Here is a 24929-nt window from a genome sequence, read left to right as displayed (position 1 = left end):
TGTCACTTGTCCTCTTCTGTAGTGCCTCTGATTGCTTCCAAATTTTTACAAGTAACATGGCTGAAAAATATCAGGCTGTCCTGAGGCAGATGGTCATATTTAGTGAAGGAAACTGCATAGCTCATGATTTAAGTATGACAATGCTGAAAACTGACTTTTTACCATCTGGACCCAGCTAGAAAGTTTTATTGCTAGTACATTCTTGGTCAAGCATGATTGATCCAGCACAGCATAAAATGAAAAAGTAACTCAGTATCCAAGGTCACAGTGTAAAGAAAAGTATTCTAATCTGAATCTGAAATCATAATCTAGTATTTATCTTGGGACTACTGTATGTTTACCAAAGGATTCACTGAATCACATACAAACAAAACTGTTTCACAGTTGGTAAGACACTACAGTTTGTGTTAATTTTGAAGAGCATCTAAGTATTTGTTTCCAAAATATCTTAAGATGTTTCAAAGATTGTCTAGCATTAAGATATTAAAGAGAACTTTATCTGTAGATCAGTTGAAAGAGAACATTAATAAACCATGTTGGTGTGCTTCCACAGTTGCCTGCCTCCAAAAGAGAGGTTCTATTTCTGGATACAAACGTGACTTATAAGAGAAAATTGCAGCACTCACAAGGTTGACATCCTGTAGTTATAAAAGTGGTTTACATACTTCTGGCCACAACAGTAGCAAAGTAACTAGGAAGACTGAACTGAAATTGTAAAAACAAGGACAAATGAAACGATGGTGCTGTTATTTAACTCATTTCCTAAAAATTTCCTCTTTAGAAAACCAGATATCATCACTGCAAGAGCCTAGCTCCTTTCTGAACTCCAGCAAAAGATGATCTTCTATTTATCCTGCTCTGATAACTTTTCCAGGAAAAATCTGTTGACTGTAAGATAAGCAAAGAGTTAAAATATTTATGCATTGTATCTGCTGTTTCAAACTCTTGTGCAAGTGACTAATAAGTAGGAGATTAATTAAAGGAATTAATACCAGATACCTTTCAATTATAATTATAAAAGATATAAAAATCCCTAGTCCTAACATGCATCTCATTATTACCTCCTCTTTTCTGTGTGAGGAAGCTTCTACTTGTTCTTTTTACACACTGCAAAAGGTGAGGGCGAGAAGAAAAGGAGCCCTTATCTGACTCTGCACTGAGTACAACAGCAGAGGGATTCAAGGAGAATCGCAGTTTCGCATTTCCAGGCCAGCACCACGTTGTAGCGCTCCTTGTGTTACAGCGCCCTCCGGTGGCCCAGAGCAGGCCTTACACTCCCTCTGCCCTACGGCTGCGAGCTCCGCGACAAGGCCTAACACGATTAGCTTCTGCTACACAGCGCGCTCTAGGGTTTGCACGGTACCTTGTGCTAACTCTGATGCACAGTACTAAAAGCATCTGTGCTACTTGATATTTCAGGCAGAATCTGAAAGTTCAGGCATACTAAAGAATCACTGAAATTTGGAATGAAAGTGATAAAATTACAATGGTTTATCTAACCTGTGAGCCACTAACCTAAGCCACTGGCAACTTGCTAATACTGCTGCGAAGATCCTTTCACATTGACTAAAAAGAGGCAAAGCCAAATTTGCAATTTAAAGCATGTTTTTTCAAAGAACCAGAAACCAAATGAAGTAAAGAATTTTGCTCAAGTTTTTATAGGAGTTTGTGCTTTTGAGTAAGCAGAAATTTTTAGATGCTTAACTTCCTCATTTTAAACATCCCCTTAACTTCTAGCAACCATGTATTTGTAGCTTAAATATGAGACAACTTTATCAACTCAATTCCTGTAAAATTTGCTCAAAATACATGGATGCAGGCTTCTTAATTATTGCTTAAAGGGATCGGTACTATTAGTATATAAGAGATAGGTATATAAGAGATAGATGGAAACTCTTTACCCAAAAAATCAGGAACAAAAAAATTAAAACAAAGTAAGAGCAAACCCCTTTTTATTACAAAACACTCTACTCCCCCCTTCTCCACCCAAAAAAACTCTCTCCACTTAATAAAGCGGTATCACCTCCAAAGCAGTAAAAGATTCAAATATTTTCAGTTTTCTGAAAATAAGCTAATACTATAAAGAAAAAAAGACAGGGCTTTGCAACACCTGTGTATTGATATCCAGGAAAGCAAATTGAAGGGGAGCAGAAATAACAACAGAAAATGCCACAAATTTGCTTTATCAGATTTTCTGGCAGAAAGAAATGTTATGAATGGTGATCACAAGACTTAATTTCCTCCACAACATTGCAAGCCTGGTTGGCCCTTAAAAAGTATATAATCAGAAAATTTGTACAAATAAAGCTTCTTGTTTTTTTTTTTTTTTTTAAATAGCAGTGAAGAATTCCTTCAGAATCAAAGAAAGAAGAGAAATGTATTTTTTCTTCCTTATATGCTATATGTTAAAGTGGAAGGTTCAAACAAAATGGGGCCTAAGCTGGCTATAGCATAGCAATGACAATCCTAGAGAAAGTCCCACTGGGACAGACACTTTGACATAAAAGAAAGTAGACAGAAAGACATGGTGATTAGCCACAAGGGATTCTGGAAATGCATTAGAAGGCATTCATAGTATTTGCAAAATAGGATACTGTACACAAATATCTAGGTAAAGTCATAAAAGCCAACGTATATAGCAGAGGTCTAAATTATTTAGTCCCTAAATTCATGTTTCTTATTTTCCGGTAGCTGCAAGTAATATAAAAAAACCTCTTGAGCATGGAAATTTGCCACTTCACTCACTGAAAAGGGAAGAGTAAGCACAAATAATTTCTGGTTTTACATACATATATATATATATATATATATATATATATATAAACAGATATAAAAACCATGAAATTTGAGTCTAATTAACACAGCTCAAACAAATTAGGCACATCACAGCTGCACCTACCGCTTCAGTATGTATTGGGTGCACTGCAAAGAGCAAGGATGCAACAACACTGCTCCTGTTGTCCAGGAAGAGCTTACAGACTTTGAGGAAGACAATGCAAACCACCACATGAAAGACCAGATTTAGAAAGTGGTAAGAAACTGCATTTAACTCGCTGAACAAGTAGTTTAAGCGAAACGTTAGAACTGTAAGGGGACGATAAGATTTATGACTCCTCTCCTGAAAGAAAACAAAAAAATCAGTCACCACTAACTTACAAAATGACTTTCACTCCAAAATACCTTTCTAAACACCTATCCATACCTGAATCCCCTTCTACTGTCATGAATCTACCTTCAAAACAAAGACATGAAAAGCAGTAGCCCAACAAAAAAAAAAAAAAAAAAGGCTTTTTTCCATTGGATATGGTTAAGGATTTTTTTTCAGTAAAATCATGTTAAAAAGTACTATTTGAAATTCACTGGGGGAATTTAGGAACCTACTCAACCCTCAATGAATACAGAACTAAATGTCATCTAGAAGCTTTGGTTAATTATGTATCAGTGTCTATTTGCAGAGCGAACAAGTAGTATACCACATGGAACTAATCCTGTAGGTTATGAACATAAGATTATAAAGTGGAATGCCTTGATAAGCAGAAAATGCATGAATGGGAGTGAATTTTTATTCATTTGCTCAGCAATAACACCATGTGTGACTTTTAAAACTGTATGACAATCCTTTAGCTATTGCCATTTAACAATGTTTATCAAGAGCTTCAACACCAATGCTGCTTTTCAGATAATACATAGCTACTCTATCTGGGCTACAAATCAGTAACTCTGAATTAATATATATCTACATATATATAGATATACTTAAATACATTTAAAGGATTCAATATCCTAATTCCAAGCTTTGTTGTTTAAGTGTTATCTTTCCTTCCAGGTTGCATTTAGAAATAAATGTCCTTGTATATCAATATCTAACTTTTGCAGGAGAAAAATTGGTGAGAGTTGCTGTTCAATTTTGATATTGTGATTACATAGGAAATAACATCAATGCAGCTGTCAGTACAACTTCATTATGAAAACAAAGCTATTTTATTGAGCAAAGGGAACAAATATAAGCTATATCTTCCTGGTACTATTGTACACAACACTAACATCATCAAATTCCATCAAATCCAAGCTATGCTGTTAAAACCACACTATGAAAAAGAAGTGCAAAAACACTCTGCAAGGTTTTTTTCAATTTCCTAAATGTTTCAAAGTTTTTTACAAACCATTTACCTCAGACATTGGAGTGCCCCAGAAATCATTCTGAAACAGATTTCTTAATGGAGTAGAAGGATGCAAATCTTTATTGTCCAAAATCGCTGAAACATCATCAAAAACAAACCCACAAAAGAGACTGTTCCAGTAGCAGGCTGCCACCACACCAACTATTAGTGCTGCTTCCTTCAGGCTTACGTCAGCCATCTTCTCAAGGAGGTTTCATAGATAAAACCTGAAATATACGTAGAGAAACTTGAGTAGTTTTACTTTATTTATCAAGTTAGGAAGCCAAATTAAGACATCAAATACTTTAGAAGTTAATGACACTCCATACATAACAGTCAGTAAGATAGGAAGGTTTCTTCAAGTCCTACATGTAACATGGTTTAGTGTTTAAATTAAATACTCCCATTAACATATCTTACCCTTAGAAAGCCTTACAAAAAGTGGATACACTGCTACTTTTCATGTTTTACTTGGGGGAAAAGGAAAAAAAAGCATTGATAATAAATTGTGATGTAGTTTTCAGCAGACAGCTGTGCAGTTCAGGAGAATGATGCAAACTGATAAACTATGAAAAATAAGTTCTCTGGAATTCTGACAGTTTTAACATACACAAAATTCTAAGTTAGTATAGAGGCAGATACTGTGTCAATTATTTATGGGGTTTAGGTCTAAAAGTGTTTCTCAAAATATTTCAAAATCAATTAAAACTAAAACTTTAAACATTCTGATGAACAAACAGGAAACTTGTAGAACTTCATACAGGGGGTTCAAGGACAGGTAAAGGACATTAATAATAATAATAATAATAATAATAATAATAATAATGATAATAAGTTAAACTTACCATTGAAGGTCACACTAGGCTCACTTGCATTCTTTGTATTAGTTTTCCCTCAACTGCCAGTTGCTCTGATGTCACTGACTGTTCATGAGACTACTGTCTAAAAAAAGTAGCATGCATAAAACCCAAAATTAGCTTTATCTCATATCATTTTTTCTCATCTTGCTTAACTTTCTAAGCCCTAGAAATTATTAATCAGCAGTTTTATGATGATTTACATAATATTATAAGGGTGAACTGATCAAAAGGTGAAATTACTTTGTATTGGGTTGCTCAAAAATACTGTTGTGCCTCGGAAGAATAAGAAGGTGACTACAGGTCAAAGGCATTTCTTTTGACCACTGGTTGACTCTGCAAAGACCACAGCCAACTGCTAGGATCGAAGATACTGAAAGGCTACAGACAGTTGAACAATAACTTCATTTTGAAAAAATGGACATGACTGAACAAGAGTATTTTCCCCCAAAATGTAGAGGGGGAGCACCTGTAAGGACAAAGAACAGTTAATATTAGCCAGATAATGTGGATCCATGAATACATAATAACTGCAGCCTTATGTTTACACAGTTCATACATCAAAGCTGATGAGCTATTTGAAAGCTACAGTCTGCTTTATTGTACTAAACCCTGAAATCCTGGTGATTTTTTTCTTTTCCTTTGGGGCTTTTTAAAAATTGCATTCAGATTTATCATAAAACATGCTGAACTAGAAGGGACTCACAAGGACCACTGAGTCCAACTTCTGGCCCTGAGCAGGACACCCCCAAGAATCACACAATGTGCCTGAGTGTTGTCCAAATGCTTCTTGAAGTCTTAACACAGGCCACAGAGATCTAGATAGGTGATCTTGTTTGTAGTTTGCAGTGTGGACCTGAGAGCTCACAATCACTCACCACCACCTAGTGGTGCAGTAGGTACAGGAAGGAATACACATGCAACAAGATACAGATGCAGCTAAACTGAAAATCAGGACACATATAATTTCAAAGAAATCAAACCAAACCATTTGGTGTTCCTCACATAATGGCAATTAAGGGCTTTTGTAGTACTTGGAGCACTGGCTATTGATGTTACTTCAACAAAGAAAGCCTTTTTTTAAAGCTGCCATCACAGCTTTAAAAAAATAAGTAAAATAAGCCACCACAATGTTGAAGGATGTTGCTACACCTTTTTCATAGAATCATACAGTGGTTTGGGCTGGAAGGGACCTTAAAGATCATCTAGTTCCAGTCCTCCGGGCTCATGGGCCATGGGCTCAATCCGAGTACTTTAAAACACTAAGATAAGTTTATAACTGAACATATCTATGGTCTTCTTGGCAGCCAGAGAAATCAAACAAAGCATGCTACAGGAATACTCTTTTGCACTTGAGCTCAGCACTTTTTAGTTCCCCTGTCAAAGAAGGTGGATATGAAACATATGCTTCTACCCTGCCATAACTTGAAATTCATTTTTTGCAACAGTTTCTGAAGAGTCCACTTACTTGAAGTTAACTACTTCTACTGAGAAGCAGTGATATCTGAAAAGGACCTACAATAAACATGTCAGGATTTTCCAATATACAAGCCTTTATAATTTTAAATACTGTGACATACTAATATTACAACACAGAACCAACTCTAAGATTTATTTAAATTCAACCTTTAAGAAAAGGCTTTGTTAGATGAGTAGGGTTTAGGTGACTTCTTTAACAACACTTATTCAGAAACAGCTACTGTAGTAAGTAACAAGTAACAAAAACCCAAAATTGTTTCCTAAGTATTGCCTCTTATCAGAATGAAAAGCTTAACCAGCCTTAATTATTAACTCTTTCAACTTTTACAAGTTTTTTCCAAGATTTTCACTTTTGCACATGTGAAAAAGTAGGTCAAAACATCTACTATACTTATCCCTTAATCCCAAGTGATTCTGATGCCTTCACATGCCTTTCATTTTGCTCTGAATTTCTAGTATTCCTTCCACTCAGAACTCCACACTCTACACCACTATTGACCATGCTGCTCCCTGACCGAGCTCCACTCACCTACATGCCAGCTGTAGGGAAAATATTATTGTAATTTGAATGAAAGGGAACTCTTAAGCATAAATAAATTCAGGTATTCTATAAATCCAAAGTTCATGTTTTAGTGGCTAGCCCACCATCAGAGAACTCCAGAAAAGACCCACATTTAACACTGAAAGATTTTATTGCAATTCACTTTCTCTTTTACATGCACATTTCAATCACAGATACAATTACTACTACATGCAAATACATGGCTATACTTTGGTCTTTCAAGACAAGTATTTGAGCCAGAGACACTCCAGGCAATCCTGAAAAGTTTTACTAAATTTACTGTAAGCAATAATTATATGCAACAAAATGCACTGTCCTGGTTTTAGCAGCAAGTCACCAAACATACTGCTTGAATTGTACCAAACTTGGTAACCTCTAAAGCATCACACCACACCACTCTCAAATTTTATTTGTGTGCTAAAGCACTAGGACTTAAAAAGCAAGAGGCATAATGGAAATCTGTTAAAGCCCCCATATTCAATCACTCTGCTTCCAGGCTAAGCACAAAGAGAAAAATGGAAAATGTAAGGCCATGTAGAACTTGTAGATTGCACAAAATTGCAGCACAGGTACTTTACTACTTCTGACTTGCATTCTGGCATTCTAAGGTCTTATTTTCTTGAAATGTACCATAATGATACACAGAGTTACGAAAATTACTTTTTTCCACCTGCTTTGATTACAGGGTACTTTTAATGCTTTTGCTGACTTAAAGCATAAATATGGAATAAAAAAATTGCATTCCTTTATGTTAGCATAACAATGCAGATTTTGAGCAAGTCTTGCCATCAGAACTACCACCTCCTATCTGCTACTGTAGCTGGGTCCACCTTCACACTCCAAACTCCAAACCTGCAATGATCACCAACATGTTGAGAATGCAAAACTAAAGCAGAGGTTTATAAAAGATCATCTGTACTTGGTAAGCCAGGCGAAAGTATGACTGCCATTAAACTCAGTGGAAAACAGCAACTGCTTCTTGGCAACCAAAATTGCTTTCACACCAACCAATCTATTATCAGTTTGATGTTGGAAAGTAAGAAGCCATGTAAGGAGTATATAAGACTGAGATCCTTGCAAATCACAGACGTGCAAGAGGCTGCTGAAGCCTTGATATGACTGGGCTGCTCACGTGAGTGGAAATAATTCTCCTTCTTATACCCAAGTGACATGCTGATCAACCCAAGTATGGTCTTGCAAGTGCCAGAACTTCACATCCAGTGATGGATGTATTTGATAAACACCTGCAAAATGTTGCTTAACAACTTCTTTGTTAAAAGAGACTTGCTGCAAGGGTGAACTGCCCTTGTTCCACATCACTGCCTAGTCCTAAACATGCAAACAGACTGAACATCCCTCAGGTTATTTTTTCATCTCACCTACCTACTACTTTGACAGCTTCTAAGACTGCCCCTCAGATACCTTAACCACCCCTTGGGTATGACTGCCAGCTTTTGGTCTAGTGCACAGCCACAGACTGGATGAAATCAGGACAGACATACTATATTACAAAGACTTCTATTGGATACTTTAATTTACAACAATATCTGACCATCATGAAGAATATACAGATGAAAACAATGAACAGCAAGGTAAACCTTGATAGTCAGAAAATGCACTGTAGTCATCAGAGTCAACTGCAAAAGAAAGAATACCCAGGCTGCAAAACAGCCTATCATTGGACTAAATTTCTGAGGCTGTTTGGCACAGAAATCTGCACTTTGCACTGCACCATTTTCACATTTGTACAGAGACATTAAATGGAAAGGACAAAATAGAACCAGAACTCTCAAGTCCATTTGGCTCATAAAGTACATAGTTTTCCTGTTCCAGCTTCTTGAGATCAATCTAATACTTCACGCAGTCTTCAAGAATAACAGACAAGAGTAAAACGTAAGAGTCTCACAAAACTGAAAAAAAGCACCGAGAAAAAACAAAGTAACAACGACCAAAATAGTCAAAGCACTTTTAGAATATAAGAAAACACAAACATACATTTAAATTTGTTTCTTCTATTGAGTAATGGCACTTGCATGGATTGAAAGGCATTAACAACGTGCTAAGCCAATTTACTAAAGAATAATGAGGCAATACTGGATATTTATGTACTAGACACAAACTTTATTCATCACTGAAGGTTCTGAACTGCTTAGAACATTATTTACAGTTCACGCAAAAAACCTTCAAATTATCAAAGGTGATAAAGTTAAAAGCTGTTAAAACCACTCCTAGGGTTACTTTTATTTTTAAATAGGTGAGCAACTATTTTTAAACAGGTGAGCAACTAGTTCATCTAAGAGCTGGTAGCTGAACATCAGCAGAGATATATACAAACCGCTGGTACAGTCACTTACAAATTAGGATATTAGCACAGCCTCAGAAGCTGAATTAAAATGATATTTTTATTTCCTACTTGCTAGCCTTTGCTTATTTTTGCCACTTCCAAGACACAACTCCAATATGAAGCAACTTAGATGCACAGCTGAGATTGGGCTTGAATCTCATCTAGAAAACAAGTATTTGGAAATATGAAAGGAGAAATAATACAAAACATGCCTGAATTTCCTTTTTATCTTGCTGAAATCCTAAACCAGGATAAATATTACACGAAAAGTTTTATTGTGAAAACCTTCTGCAAGGTTTTCACTACCAGATCAAGAGGCATGGGACTACTAGGAAATACTCTTCACTATATAGGAAGCTCATGGCCTCCAGCCTTCTCTTCACATGGTTCTGAAGGATTAATGAGAAGAGCACTGGAAGTTCTGATACAAAGTCAGAACACGTGTTGCAAGCCAGATGAAAGATCTCCCACTGGAAAAGAACTTGCTGGCCACCTGGCGGCTGGACTAACAGTTGTGACATCTTAGGTTACTCTGATGAAACAAGGACCAAAATGTAACACAGTTTAAAATGGGTGAGACAAAGATACTGATTTAGCTGGTGGTTTATCTTCAATTTGTTCAATGTAACTGGTACATGCCACTTGAAATATAAACCACACAGGTCTTGCTTGTACTTTAAGGACTTAGAAACTTAAATTAGTAACAGAATCTCACATTTCAATGTTAAACAGTAGCAAAATAATACCCAGTCTGTTTAGTGACTACATAAAACATCTTTTGTGGCCTTACTGATACAAAAAGTGTCTCTAAAATAACACTTATCGCTCTCAGTGTTCCAGAAATGCAACAGCAGAAACTGCTTGCTTGTTTACTCCAAAGAATAAATGAACAAAAGCTACATGTGAGGTATAAACTGAGAACACAGCCTTTAGACTCTGCTACTCTGTCCTTACTTACGCTGGGTCTGTATACGATTTCCTCCGTACTTTAAATAACATTCCATTAGGCTTTTCAGGGTGAGGTTTTTCTGTTAGGTCTTTGCAAGGGCACACTGTTATCAAAGCTGTGATTTAACAAGTATGCCTAACTCTTCTAACAGAGTAGGTCAAACCGCTCACTGTGCAGTTGAATTTATTTATTGGCTCCAGAACTGTAAGTATCTAATCCCACTAAAAGAAGATTCACTTACACAAAGTTCATCATATGAAGTGGTGCAAAACATAAGAAAAACTAATTTACTTGGTCCATGCCATGCTGTATTTTGAATATTTTCATTTTCATTTGGCATTAATACTTCAATTCCTTTTACTGTTTTTTAACTTTTGGAGTTCCCATGCCAGCTTCAAATCCAAATACCTTTTACTTCTGCACCAATGGTCTTTACTAGCTGCACTACACAATTGAAACCCAGATATGGTTTCACTACCAGTAAATGTAATAACATGCTCTCTGCTGATTCTGCAACAGAACACTCAAAAATGCTGATGCATATTAAATAAAGTACATTAAATAGCTACACTGGCATTAACAACTGGTTATGATGATGATGATTTTAAAAAAAACCTCCTATACAGAAGCATTCTAGCATCAATGGAATATTTTCTCTACCACAGAAATATTCCTTTCCTGAAGGCTTAGTTTGTGACTAAGGTGACATTATTTTCTGTGTCACTTCCTATACCTATAAAATTCCCTGCTACTAAGAAATCATTGTTTTACACTTAATCATAATTAATTTTATAATTTTTTAATTTTTAGTAACATTACCCATTCATTAAATATACCCAGTCTTCTTCCCTTCCCTAAGTATACAGTTTGCTTTCTGTACCTAATACAGAACTATAATTATCCAACCCCTAGCTGAGATATGGAAGTCTTTGGAGTTGTGCTGTGACTGGAACAACTGCATAACTATAAGGAGTGCAAGGCATTTTGCATCTTGTCAGTCTCTAGTAAACATCAACATGGATTAAGAGATAGCAAAACAACTGAAAACAATTATTAATCCAAAAAAAGGACGAAAAAAAAAGGACCTTTCTCTTACCATTAAAAAGAAACAAAAACCCCAAATCCACTTCAGCTCTCCACAGCTATTGAAAAAACAAATGCAAAAAGATAAACACGCCTACAATGGTACTGTTTTTATTTGATAAGATGTTTTCACACCCATTTAACTAAAACACAGGATCCCAAACTTCCTCCGTTATCAGACCACAACCAAAACTCAGACTTGCTGGCTAACAGTACCCAATGGATTCAAGTAGTTTATAGGTGTGATTTTTCCCGTGCCTTCCGGCCCCCACTGTTCCCTCCGTATTCCCAAAGCACAGGCGCACCCGGGCAGCCGCCGGCCGGGCAGGAACCGACACGCTGCCCGCAGCTTGGGGCGAGGCAGGGAAGGAAAGGGCAGGCTGGGCGGCGGAGCCAGGGCGCGGTCCCGGACGCCGCTCAAGCGCCGTGGCAGCGGTCGGGGCCGCCCGGCAGCGCGGCAGGCGCGGGTGCCCAGCGACGCGGCACGGCGGGCACGGCCGGCGGACCGAAACCACCGCGGGCAGCAGCTACACCGGACCCCTCCACCCTCCCTTCCTCCCCCCATCCCCGGCAAGGCCCGTGGCGGGCCGCAGGGGCCGTGCCCGCCCTACCTGAGGCCGGGACAAACACCGGGACCGGGACCGGGACCGCGGCCCCGCCGCCGGAACCGACACCCACCGCGCGCGCCGCCGCCGCCGCACACGGCGCACGCGCGCCGCGCCGCTCTCCGCCCCCTAGAGGCTGTCGGGAAAAAGGCGGGCGGTGCGGTCGGCCCGGATGCATGCCGGGAGCTGTAGTCCCGTAGACCCCGCCCGGTGGCGGGGGCGGCGCTAGGGGCCGTTGCCCCGGCGAAGCGGCGCTGTCGGCGGGGATCGCGCCCTGCCCGCTTGGCTGCCCATCGGGACCGGGAGAGCCCGCTTGGCGCCGTGGGGCTTGTCTGTGGGTGCCACGGAAGCGCTGACTTTCCCTGCGCCCACGAGTATCCGGATCTGCGGGAGAGTCCGATGGCGTCGCCTGGCAGCGGCCACCGTCATCCCCCGGGAGCGGTGAGGCCACGGGGCGGGGGGTGCTCCGGGCAAGGAGACCGAAGCTGCCGCAGCCCGAGCGGCCCGCGCTCCGCCGGGAGCCCCGGGCCGGGGGCGGCGGGGCTCTCCGCTCCTGCGGGCCCCGGGCGGCGCGGGCGGCGGAGCCCGCGGCTGGAGCGACCGCCGCGTCTGCCCGCGGCTGCTGCTCTGCGCGCCTCGCTGCGGGGGCGAGTGCAGAATAAGGCAAACTGTTAGTTCAGTAGAGCTGCGATGAAACGGGGACAAAGCTGTCTCAGCAGCATCCTGGAGGGATCCCGGGCTGTCACTGTATCCTGTGTCTGGGGTATGCCAAACAGGAAACAATGGGAACCTGCGAAGATCCTCTCTTGATTGGGGTTTTGTAATTAAGATCTTGTGCTTCGCAGAGCTACTCCGGGTAAATGCAATTTGAAAGTCGAAAGCAGCTTAAACTGGAATACCCAGTGTAAACAAATGCGGAGTTAGCAGATCACATCTCCCGCGTGACTGTGGTGCTTCTTGATGTTAAGTCTCCCTCCTGTGCACATTACTCTGCTGCCCATTATACACACCCTGGTGGGAAAAGGTCAGCTCTTCCCAGTGGTGCTTGATCTCACTGCAATGGTAAGATATTTCCATGTGAGCTTGGCTCGCGTGGTTTCCTGTAGTCAGACCAGGGCACTGTTGTTCTGGTAGTACTTGAGCATACCCTCCAGACTTCCTTTTCCATCTAAGTCTGCTGAACTTTATCTGGCCGTTTTATGTGTGCTTAATTCCCTGGATAAATCCAGAAAATCTTGTGGTAACTAATACCAAATCCCCATCTATTTCACACATTTTGTAGACCCATGAGCTCAGCGCTTCATCACATGGATCATCTGTTTACTAAAACCACGGGTTTTAGTTGATGACAACAGATGAGCAAAATGATGAAAAACTTTTCACTTAAATAAATTCTTTCACACTATGTATATACTGTGGAACATAATCCGTGCATAGGTTGTGCCCCCCTACTTTACTGTAGCTGCTCTCCCACCAAGTTGGATTCAGTTGTTTATGTACAATTCAATTATGTTTTATCCTTCTGGATAAAACTTTAGGACTGATATTTTCTTAGGACATTATTTTGTAAGCTAAGGGGAAAAGATATATGAAGAGATGGAAGGTAGGAAAGGATTAACAGTAGTGAGTTTGTGTGTTTGCTTTCAGAATAGTTTTGATTGTTGAGCATTTAAAAATCCTAAATTTTACATCTCATTACTTAAGAAAAAATGAATGTGTTTAAGACTTTTGATCCTTAGACAAGTATGTTGCTGAAATCAAGTAGTATTCAGTTAACTGAATGAGTCAAAGTGCCAGTATTCTCCTTGGATTATCCTTTGCCATTACAACAAAACAGAAAAGCAATAATGTATACAAGGTGTTATCCTTGTGAAGTCATGGGTTGAATATAATACATGTTATATGATTAGCAAATATTGAAGAAATTTAGTAAATATAGGGGACCTTTCAAGTAGTTCACATACTCAGAAAGGATGAAGGTTTTTTTTATCCTCCATTAAGTGTACAGTTGTATTTCTGTGACAGCTCTTCTTTCGGAGTGCTTAGACATATTTGTTTTGGAAAGTAATATCAGTTTCAGCCTTTTATTAATGAAGGAGGTTTCAGTTGTTGAGTCTTTAAACTGCTGAATGAGGAACAGGGTGTGTGCTGGATCAGATCTCAAAATGCTGTATTCCGTATACAGCATTGCTGAAGTTATTGATTGAGCTTGATTTTTTCCTATAAAATATATACCCCTGCTGTGTCATTAGTTTTTTTGAATAATACTGCATTTACTATTGTAGTTAGCTTTATTTCTTTCTTAATTTTTATTAACCATTTGTGCTATAATAATAATTTAGGGCAATAAGTCGATTAAATATATTCTGTTCTAAATTTGGCAGAATTTACTTTTTGAAATATTGATCAGAAAGTCTAGAGACAGCTCCAAAGAACAGAATAATCCAAGATTTCCTATCCCTTCTGCCTTTTTCAGATACTGCATTGACTTTCAGGTATGTGAGAAATCACTGTGGCCCACAACAACCAGTAGGTAAGCAGTAGAAAAAGCTTTACACCACTTTCTGATGAGATTTTTCTCAGTTTCCAGGTTTATTAATGTCCTTTGTCAATTCAAGTATTCTAACCAAAAATAAATGTTTAATACAATGTCAAGAAGTTGGTGCTCACAGTATCAAACTGAAAGTGTTGTGTTTTAAATATTAGAGATAATAATTCTTGTGTTTGTTCACTGGCATAAAAATACCAAATTAAAAGATAGGGAAGAAAACAAGGATATTGAAGTTAACATACAGGTTTCATGTGTGTCCTGATCTTCACTAATAGTTTTAAGAATTCATTGAGTACGGATGGTGTAATTCTTAACATAAAGAAAAAGTATTTTTATTATAGCCTCCTAGATTGCAATAGATCAAAATGTGAACAGAATGTTGATCAGTGTTACAGTTATTAGAAGTCATCTGGTGTGTTCAGTGGCCAGCCTCCATTAAATCATTTGACCTAAAATTGGTTTGCACTGATAATACCTGATAACTGTTATTTTAATCTTTGTTCCAGGAAAAAAGAAGTCATACCTTCAATATGGCACCTGTTTTAGATTGGAGGAAGCTCATGAAAGTTGATCCAGATACTCTGCCTCATCAAGAGGAGCTAGCAGACAGATTGCTGGATATCATGGTCAAGGTGCTTGAGAAGAAGGGAACTTGAGGGTTTTGTTGTACCTTCTTCCCTAAACCATTTCTGGTCCTTCACATGCATGAAAGATTTATTTTGTGTATTTCATTGATATTAGTGTAAAACCACTTTTGTCTCTTTTGTTAGGTTGATGGGAAGGACTTAAAAACTGAAACTCCAGAAAAAATGATGCATCTTTTTAAGATTACTCAATCACTACTGAAGGTTTGTATTAAGGCTTACTTTCTTCAATTCTGCAGATGCATTTGTTTTGTGGGTTTTTTTATTTTTTGTTTGTTTGTTTTTGTGGGTTTTTTCTGTTTTGGTTTGGATTTTTTTGTTTGGTTGTTGTTTTGTTTAAATGGAAGCATCTCTTTTTCTCCTGTTCCTGAAAATACTGCTTACTCCTAAGGTAATTTATATGCCAAATGTGTGCTTGCACCAGAGTATCTTCTTGTGTAGCTGTTGGAATTTAGTAGTGGGAAGTGAAGTGAGTTGGAATAACATAGTTATATAGATGGAAAATGCAAATAAATTTATCAAAATAAATATGTTCTAAACATAAGGTTTATGGAACAACCTTTTAATTTATGGTAGTAGTAAATATTTCTTCTTTGCTTGCTATGCTTCTTAGATGAAAGCTCAAGAGGTAGAACTGGCACTAGAAGAAGTTGAAAAAGCTGGGGAGGAGCAAGCCAAATGTGGTAAGCAAGCTTTTTTATGCTGTTCCTAAAAGATTTTTTAAAATGTGATTTTAGGTTTTTGTTCTTGCTGTTTTGTGTTTTTTTCTTTTTTTTAAGGTTAGAGAGCAGAACAAAATACCATCTGCTCGGAAGTCAGTTGCTTTAATATACTATTTTTTGTGTTTTATACCTTATTGGGTAATTCACTATGTCTGTTCTCTTTTAACAGAAAATAATTTTAAAACCAAGCTGATGAAACTTCAAAATGAATTAGAGGTATGATTTAAAATTTTATTAGTGTATAGAGTGCTCTGGTGGGGTTTTTAAAATAATTTTATTTTAGACTAGTATTTAGTCTTGTAAAGTCATGAAACAGCCCTACATTTTAGCAAATGCCTTTTATTGTTTTTTGAATATGCACCAGTCTTGGATGAATAATTACTTGAGTTTTTTACCCTTGAGAAATCCCATTTATTTTAGTCTTAGTATCTGCTTTGGTTCTTTAGTTCTTTCTACTTTGAATATCTACTATATTTATAATGTTATTTTAATGCTCATAAGATGGCACAAAAATCTGCTGGTGGTCGTGATACTCGTTTTTTGCGTGATGAGATCCGCCAACTGGAAAAGCAATTGGAACAAAAAGAGATACAGTTAACAGATACAGAAAAAGAGTTGGAAAAGGAGAAGAAAGTGAATGAACAGGTATGAAGGACTTGAGCTTGACATCTCTAGAAGCTATTCTGTCAAATATTTTTAAAAGTTGATGTTCTGGAAAAAGCATCTGAAATTAAAGAAAAAAGAAACCATTAATGAAATAGGATTGCTGTGCATTTGTTTCCTTTTTTCATTTCTGGAGTTCTTTGTGGTGTCAGTGATGCATATAAAGGTTTTCTGTCTTGTAGCTTGCTCTTCGAATTGAAGATGCTGAAAATGAAAACATCAGATTCAGGAGAGAGGTTAGCAAAAATGATTGCTGATTTATTGTATTTTCAAATTTAAAAAAAAATATGCTACTATTTTTCTGTATTTATAATTCTTGAGGTGATGTTTAATTTTGGAACATTTCCTGTGTACTAGTGCAAAATAAATATGTGGTACATCTGCTCCAATGAAATGTAGGTAATTGAGGTCAGGAAGTGTCTACATTTCAATTTGAATAGTCCTACTGTGCATTAGCTTGGTATGATTTTGGGTTTTGAATTTTTAACATTTTTGGTAAATATTATTTCCAAGTAAATTTGTTTAATTATTGTCCTGGGATAAAACATTGATAATCATTTGTCAAAATATCCTTCTGTATATGTGTGTGTACATATGTATATGCATGCGGAGGTATAACAAAAGCTATTTTATTTTTTCTTTATATTGATTAGTATTTAATCTTCCAAAAACAAAGCTAATTTCTAATATTTTTCATGCTTTGTTCTCTTGATCTTGTTTTCTCCTTTTTAATGTGAAGAAAAAGCACATAAAGAAAAAGGTGAGGCTTCTAAGACTTCTAAAGCAGACTTTAGGAATTTGGATGGGTTTTGTGTGCCTTAGCTCTTTGTGTTAGCTCACTAGAAATGCAACAACTTTGTCTTCAACACTTAGGAATGGATTTAAGTTTGGGTTGCTTTTTGTGCAGAATGAACAGTTGCGTCAGGATGTGGTTGACTATCAGAGACAAATAGATTCTCAAAAAGAAGCAATTCCATTACGAAGAGGAGACATATCTGATTACACATCACAGGTGTCCAAAAGAAGCTCTGAGCTTGTCCAGTATTTGGATGAAATTCAGGTAAAAATCTATGCATTCTATTGAGCAGCAATTGGAGTTTTACTGACCATAGTGTCTTTCATGACAGTATGCCGATTTACAGATAAAGTCATGTGGAATAAGGGAATTCATAATAAGAGTTCATAAGGGTTCAGTCATAGATACAGTCTGCATCTATGAATTTGGTAGAGGTGATGAAGTTACTGACAGGGAGAGAGATACATCTTATTTGTTGTGTGAATTTGTTGAAATTGATAATCTAGAGGGGAAATACTTTGTTCTGTGCTAATTTTGTATAAGACTTACAGGTTGTTATTTGGGTATTAGCTGAGCACTTTCTAAAAGCAGTTTTTCCTTTTTTTTCCAGAATTTGACTGAAGCTAATGAGAAGTTAGAGATTCAAAACCAAGAAATGAGGAAAAACCTTGAGGAATCAGTGCAAGAAATGGAGAAGATGACTGATGAATATAGCAAAATGAAACTAATTGTGCAACAGTCTGATATTATTATGGATGAGTTAAGAAAAGAGAAAGATCGGTACAAATTTCAAGTAAGAAATAACTCATTATTTAGTATAGTTCTTTTTTAGGTTTCTACTCTGTTTTCATATTTTAGCTTAAGACCTATCTATGCAGTTAAAACCACCCACTTCTCTAAAGTGATGCTCTTTAGAAGTAGTGTGATCTTTGAATGTGGTACAGAGTTTAAAATTTTATTGCAGATCACAAAATTTTTTTTGTATAGAATGTTAGTTATTCATTGTTCTCTAAAGTAATTTCCTTGCTGTTGTAAATCTAATCTGTTAAATATTATGTACTTGATGTAGTGTGTTTGTATATATATACTGGTTAGGTCCAAACCTTTTTGTAATGTGATGTTCATCCAAATGGCACATCTAGGTTCAGGACCTTTCAGACCAGCTGAAAGCAAAGAATGAGGAAGATGATCCCCTCATGGCAGCTGTAAATGCAAAAGTTGAAGAATGGAAGGTATTTTTTAGTACTTTTAAAATCCTTTTTAGGAATTACTTCAAGTGTTCTGATGGTATTTTATTTCTTTTCAGAAAATCTTAGCTTCAAAAGATGATGAACTTCTAGAGTATCAGCAAATGTTAATTAACTTGGAAGAGAAAATGAAAATGGTCCAACTTGATGTAGACAGAAACAATATACTGTCCCTTCAGCAGGTATAGTTCATGTGAGACATTGCACACATAGAAATCACCATTAATTAAATATGCTGTTGACCAAATATATATTTAGTTTTTCATAGTTTGCAAATATGAAATACTTAATTCTGAGAATTAAGAGACAGGTCAATTCATTCCACTACAAAGTTAGCTTAATAGACAATGTGCAAAAGAAACTTCTCTGTATGTGTGTGTATGACCTGAATTCTTGGTAGATGGCCCTGTTACTTTCATATTTATCTTTTCTAACTATTATGTAGTGTTTCTAAAATATGGCTTTAGCTTCCTCTAAATTTGTTAGTTAAGGAATGGTCTTATCTAGTACATCATTTTTTGTGTTCATCTGTCTCATCTTGTTAACTCTGTGGTTCATCACATGAGTATGATAGAGCTAGCTGAATTTGTGTATCTCTCATATTCAGGCAAAATAACATAGTTCTTCATGATTTTGAATGTCTCCACTTTCTTAAAAAACATAACCCCCTCCCTGTCTCCCCAGAATAATGTGGCCCATTAGGAATCCTGAAATAGTCTCTATGGAAAGCATACTCTCTGATTCCAGGATGATTTCCTGCCTTGCTTCAAGTTTTTTAAGCAAATGTGTAATGACATTTATGTTACATTTTGCGTTCTTGTAAACTGAGCAGTATGGTGAGATATAATTATGCAGTCTTCCAAACCTAGTGATAGATAGCTTCTCAAAACACCTCAAATTACAAATCAGCCTTAGGTATCAGAAGAGGAAAGCAACTGAAAGTAACTTTGATAAAGAGTTGTTTGGTTTTAGCTGATTAGATGGCTATAGAGGTTGCTTTTTTGTGGTGGCTGGGGGAAGAAAGGGGCATTATTAGCATGGCATTTTGAAATGTTTTGTGTAAATAAGCATGTATTTTAAGCAGACATTTAAAAATTAATCAAGTTACTACTCAGGTTTTTACTCAAAATGGACTGAGCTTGATATCCTTCAACGTATGCTTATATTCTAAAGGGTTGTGTCTAGGTATTTACAACTTTGCTAAGCTCTGTGCTTTTAGGTTTCAAATATGTTTATATTTTTAAGAAATCATATAAATTGTTTTTCAGAACATTGGTTCTGAAATTGAGATTATTATGGTTTTATTATTACATTCTGTTTTATTATTATTAATGCCTGTAACTTTTTTTTTAAGACTCTTTTTTATTTTACCACTTTTTTATTAATCACAGAAAAAATAATGCTAAGCTTTCCATGTTATTTCTGAAGTTTATGTACAAGTACAGAAATACAATAGTGTACATAGAAGTCACCTCCACAGTCTTAGTGTACCTGTGAATGTATATGCATCCAAAACAAGATACTATATGAACTTTGAAAAGTTAGGTGGCTTGCTGAAAGGCTGTCTGCAATTCTTGTCATGTATGATGGATCGTTAGTCCTTGCTATCTTGAACTTGTATCTCTCAGTTCCCAATGGCAATTGTTTATGAGAAAGCTGACAAGAAACTTGTATTTCATCTAACTCTGGCAAACTTTTCATCTAATGTTGGCAAATGGAACTGTTTCCATTTAAAGTCATTATATTGAAATACTGCTTATTCTTCTGTGTTTGAGTGCTTTATTTTTACTTTCTCTTTTATTTTTCCTGCTTTGCATTTATGTACCAAACTTCTAGATAATATCTGAACTCTCTGTTGTAAGTATAGTATATTTGATGTTCTATAAATTGTTTTGTATTAGCTACATGTAATTTTTTCATTTCCCATGTGGTGTTCTGTATTGGTAGTTTGCCTGCCAGTAAAGAAGGATCCTTTAATAGAGTTTCTTTTTTCTGCATGCATAGGGTGTGCAAGAGCGAGATGCTCAGATAAGATTGCTCACTGAACAAGTTGAACAGTATACCAAAGAAATGGAGAAAAATGCATTCATTATTGAGAAATTAAAAGATGATCTCCAAAAAGATAAAGGTAACATGACTGTTTCGTATTAATGTCAAAATCAGGAAAATTGGAAACCACAAATTTACTTTGCATTCTTTACTTTTTTAGAAATACAGGGAAAAAAATGCAGTATTTGAGTAATTTTAATCTCTAATATTTCTTCTTAATTTGCTTTTATTAAACATCATGAAGAGTTTAAATTTATCCAGATTACCTCAGTGGGCTTTATGGGTAATAGAATTACACCTGATCGTGTAAAAGTTAGAGCATAAAATATAAGGTCTCAACTCCATGAAGAATTGAAAAGTAGTAGTAGCTTGCAATTCCAAATAAATTCTGCTGTTCCTTCTGTGCACTAACTCTATGATAAATATTGTTTGAATGAATGTTAGGGGGAAGAAAAGCCAGCCTCTTATATGTAGTGTCTTATAATTTCCTAATTAAAAAGAGCATGAAATGAAAATCTCATTTATAATATTTTCTGGAATGTTTCTATCTTGATTGATGGCACATACCAAGAATTCCTAGTGCAATTGTAAACATCAAGGTTTTTCTTTCCAGGTCACTCATCTCTTGCTCAGCAGAACCAAATTGGGGATATGCAAGAAAAGTTAAAAATGCTAGAGGAGAAAACTGTGGAGGCTGAGAAATCAGCAGAATTGGCAGAAGCACATGCTAGAGACAAAGACAAAGAACTTGTTGAGACTTTGAAAAGAATGAGAGACTATGAACTGGTAAGCAGTTTGTCAGAGTGGAGAGGGTACTAATCTTATTTTTAGGAGCTTGTTTTGTCCTCCCATATTTATTTAATTGTTCTGATTAAAAATTAAATAAATTACTTAGATACCCTTCCCCTTCCTTCTTCCCTTCCCTATTGAACAGTAATTGAGTGCTCAAGATACAATTCTTCAAAGGATCATGTAGTTGGAGGACTCACTTTTGAAATATGCAGGCTCCTCTGTGGCTAAAGACAGATTTATATGACTTGCTTTTTATTCAATAACTTTTTTCACTAAGTATAATGCAGAAGAGTGCTAGAGGTTGAAAAACATTTTTTTCTTGTCTGCGTAATGATGAAAGAAAGATTCATGATCTATTTTAGTAAGTCTTCTATTGGTTGTTTTGTTCTTCCTGTATGGGGTTTTTACAGGGAATATATGGTTTGGAAGAAGCTGTTGCTGAAATCAAAGATTTAAGAAAGCAAGTCAAAATACGAGAACATGAGATTGAATCATTAATTAAAGAAGTCAATAAACTTGAACTTAAAATAAATGACTTTCTTGATGAAAATGAAGAACTCAGAGCACGCTTAGGTATGCTGTATCTAGTACATGTTCAATTATTTGTTTTGTAAAAATTGAAATAGGATTCTGTAATGGAAATTTTTTACTATGCCAAGTCACTGGAAATAATTTGTTATATTCTGCTAATATTCCCAAGTAGTTTTAATTAGTTTGGACAAACTGCATGAATGAACTTGGCTCACAGGTTCCTTTCACTGAAGAAAGTAAAGAATAGGTTCTCTACTCCTTTTTGGTTTTGATTCCTCTTCCATCATGCACTGCGTAAGAAACTTCATAATATGGTATTTAGAAACCATATCATCCTGAAGTTGTAATGCTAGATGAAACACACAGAGAAAACTTCAGATCGGCTTATTTTTAAATAAAATAATTTAAATGTAAATACATTTAATTTTAGGTGCCACTTTATTTCATTTTGGGTTTTGAGTAACTGAGGTATACAAAGTATACTGAGATTTAAGTATAAGATGTGTGTTTATGTTATATAGGTAGTTATATATTTTTATAGTTGTATGAAATACAATCAATTATCAACAAATTATTTTTTTAACTCCACTTCTCTAGTTATGTTCTTACATAAATTAACTGGATTAACTAACATTTGTGTTCCTCTGAAATAAATGACTGTGTTATGTTTTGTTTTAGGTCTTGAGCAAAAGACAATGATTGATTTAAATGAATTCAGAAACAGCAAAGCATTAAAGCATCAGCAATATAGAGCTGAAAACCAGATCCTTTTGCAAGAGGTAAGTGATAAATCCTATTTTTGTGTAAGCGCTACATAATAAAAATGCATTTGAACAAAATGGAATACTGATGTGTGAATAATAATATGCAGATTGAAAGACTAGAAGAGGAAAGAATTGAACTGAAAAAACACATTCGTAAGCTGACTCAGGAGAAAGGAAGAAGAGTTGCAACGATAGGTAGGGTGTTTTTAATATAAACTGTCCTTTCAAAAAAATTCTGTTTTTACTTAAGCATAAAAATTCTTTTTATAGTTAATGTAGCTATGTTATATTTACTCATTTGTTTAAATTAAAACACTTAATACATTGCATTGAATCGGTAGGAAGAGGTGAATGGTTTTGGATTTCCTGATCTTATCAGTATTTTCTTGACTTGTGATGACTTGTAATGCATCACTGAGCCTTCTGTCATTGTCTTGCAATAGGTGTAGAATGATCTCCCCAAAATTTCCAGTAAATATACTTAATTCACGTGTTTCAAAATTCTTAAAATTTCAATTCCATGCCATTGCTCAGATGGAAAGATAGAAAAGCAGAACTCAAATATAATAAATTGAGTATATTCTTTTGATTGAAGACCAATTACAATTTCCTAATAATTTATTACTTTTACGTCTACTTGCACTTAGGATTGGATGCTGACGATATGCAGATGACTGATAGCTTTACTGAAGAGAAGGAAAAGAATACGAGGAAATTGGATTTCTTGAATAGACATGACATTGCTGAAGTAGAAGCAAAGGTATGTTCATAAAACGAGTTTATGACCATTTCTTTTATTTCTCTTTCAAAAATTAAAATGCACCTATTTTGACAAGTGAATAGTTACATTTTTTGTAAATAAATCCTAGCAGCTCATGTAATGTGAAATGGAGAAACACACTTGCAGATAGAATAGCACCAGCTAAAATTCTGGAGACAAAGAAAAATATAGCTGACAACAGAAAAGCTGTGGGAAATCTTCTTAGAAAAACTTGTGGCATACATAAGAATTTAGATCACTTGGAAAAAAACAAATAGTTTTTCAGTTCATTTAGGTTCTAAGCCTATGTGATAGAGCGACAACTAGTTAAATACAAATGTAATTTTGAAGCTTTTGGTGTTTTCATATCACTAGAGCTACAACTTACAAAGCCCCACAGACTTCTGGTTTGTACCAGACCACTATTCCAGTGGCTTCATGACCCAAGAGCACATATTTTGCTATGAACAGTATTATATGGGATACACCTCTTGTAACTATTCCAGTGAATACATTCCTGTTCCTCTTTAGGCCAGAAATCAGTATGTGGATGGGGAAATTCTCTTGAATGCCTATTTCAAATTTGAAAAAGTCTGGGACTAAAATATTAAACAGCTAAAATTATATTCTGTGTATGTTTTGGTCTAGGAGAAACTTTGTTTTTTTTCTTTAGAATGAATATCTTGCTACTGAATTACGTGAGAGAGAGAGAGATTTGGAGAAAAACAGGACTGTAATGGCCAAATTTCAATCTAAATGTAAGTTGCAACCTGTTTTAAAACTAGGAAACACTCTCGAGTACCTGTAGATAGTTTGCTTGTTTAGTTGTTCTGTTTCTATAACTGTGATCATAAATATCTGACTTGTAAAAAAAAATCTTGTGTTTATATTAGTGTATATCCTTGTATCTATGTGTAAATATACATACATGGTCTTACCAAGCCAGTGATAGTACATGAAACATAGTTTATTCACACTACATACGTTAAAATATTATCTCTCATTTTTTTCCTTCTTGATTCGGACCTAGTAAGGGCTTTACGTTATGTGAGTAATCCCACTTGTAACAGTTATACATCTTGTGTTGTTGTAGGACTTTTCTCATTGAAACAAAGTATTGGGGAATTGAAGCCACTTGCTACTATATATATAATCTATGTTAGCTGAAGTGCACTGTTTGAAAACTCAGAAATAAAAGTAATTCTAATTTTTCTGGACAGGAAGCTTAATTTTTTTCCTCAGAAAATATGAATTCTTAAAATTCTTTTTGAATTTTTAAAATAGACCTGGCAGTTCACTCCTGGGTTTTCAGGATGATTAGGTACATAGTTTGAATGCAGAGAATGTCCTGACAGGTTTGTTGCATTTTTT

At 36.2% G+C, this 24929-nt stretch overlaps 2 protein-coding genes across 4 annotated transcripts in view; one reads left to right on the top strand and one right to left on the bottom strand.

The window, feature by feature from the left end:
* Positions 1-12149, bottom strand: part of TMTC3 (transmembrane O-mannosyltransferase targeting cadherins 3) — a 28695-nt gene extending 16546 nt beyond the window's left edge. The window contains exons 1-5 of one of the 2 annotated variants that reach the window (XM_077783552.1): positions 12046-12117; positions 11448-11493; positions 5006-5102; positions 4171-4387; positions 2900-3118 (exon numbers count right to left, since the gene is read on the bottom strand). In XM_077783552.1, coding sequence (XP_077639678.1) covers positions 2900-3118; positions 4171-4359 — 408 coding nt within the window. In that variant the 5' untranslated portion in view covers positions 4360-4387; positions 5006-5102; positions 11448-11493; positions 12046-12117. Of the gene's footprint in view, positions 1-2899; positions 3119-4170; positions 4388-5005; positions 5103-11447; positions 11494-12045 lie in introns of both variants that reach the window. The other variant, XM_021528020.2, reaches the window with a different exon arrangement.
* An 84-nt stretch (positions 12150-12233) lies between these two features.
* CEP290 (centrosomal protein 290) overlaps positions 12234-24929 on the top strand; it is a 49448-nt gene continuing 36752 nt past the window's right edge. Inside the window, exons 1-20 of one of the 2 annotated variants that reach the window (XM_077783550.1) lie at positions 12234-12480; positions 12885-13101; positions 14516-14572; positions 15097-15222; positions 15361-15438; positions 15848-15917; positions 16126-16172; positions 16458-16601; positions 16802-16855; positions 17527-17679; positions 18026-18208; positions 18558-18647; positions 18722-18844; positions 20667-20790; positions 21325-21497; positions 21914-22076; positions 22713-22813; positions 22906-22993; positions 23446-23558; positions 24232-24316. In XM_077783550.1, the coding sequence (XP_077639676.1) occupies positions 15121-15222; positions 15361-15438; positions 15848-15917; positions 16126-16172; positions 16458-16601; positions 16802-16855; positions 17527-17679; positions 18026-18208; positions 18558-18647; positions 18722-18844; positions 20667-20790; positions 21325-21497; positions 21914-22076; positions 22713-22813; positions 22906-22993; positions 23446-23558; positions 24232-24316 (1891 nt within the window). In that variant the 5' untranslated portion in view covers positions 12234-12480; positions 12885-13101; positions 14516-14572; positions 15097-15120. The remainder of the gene's footprint in view (positions 12481-12884; positions 13102-14515; positions 14573-15096; positions 15223-15360; positions 15439-15847; positions 15918-16125; positions 16173-16457; positions 16602-16801; positions 16856-17526; positions 17680-18025; positions 18209-18557; positions 18648-18721; positions 18845-20666; positions 20791-21324; positions 21498-21913; positions 22077-22712; positions 22814-22905; positions 22994-23445; positions 23559-24231; positions 24317-24929) is intronic. The other variant, XM_077783551.1, reaches the window with a different exon arrangement.

This window comes from Lonchura striata, chromosome 5 (genome assembly GCF_046129695.1).
Source record: "Lonchura striata isolate bLonStr1 chromosome 5, bLonStr1.mat, whole genome shotgun sequence".
Taxonomy (NCBI): Eukaryota; Metazoa; Chordata; class Aves; order Passeriformes; family Estrildidae; genus Lonchura; species Lonchura striata.
The sequence above is the reverse complement of the archived record's forward strand: the minus strand, read 5'-3'. Positions and strand labels throughout refer to the sequence as shown.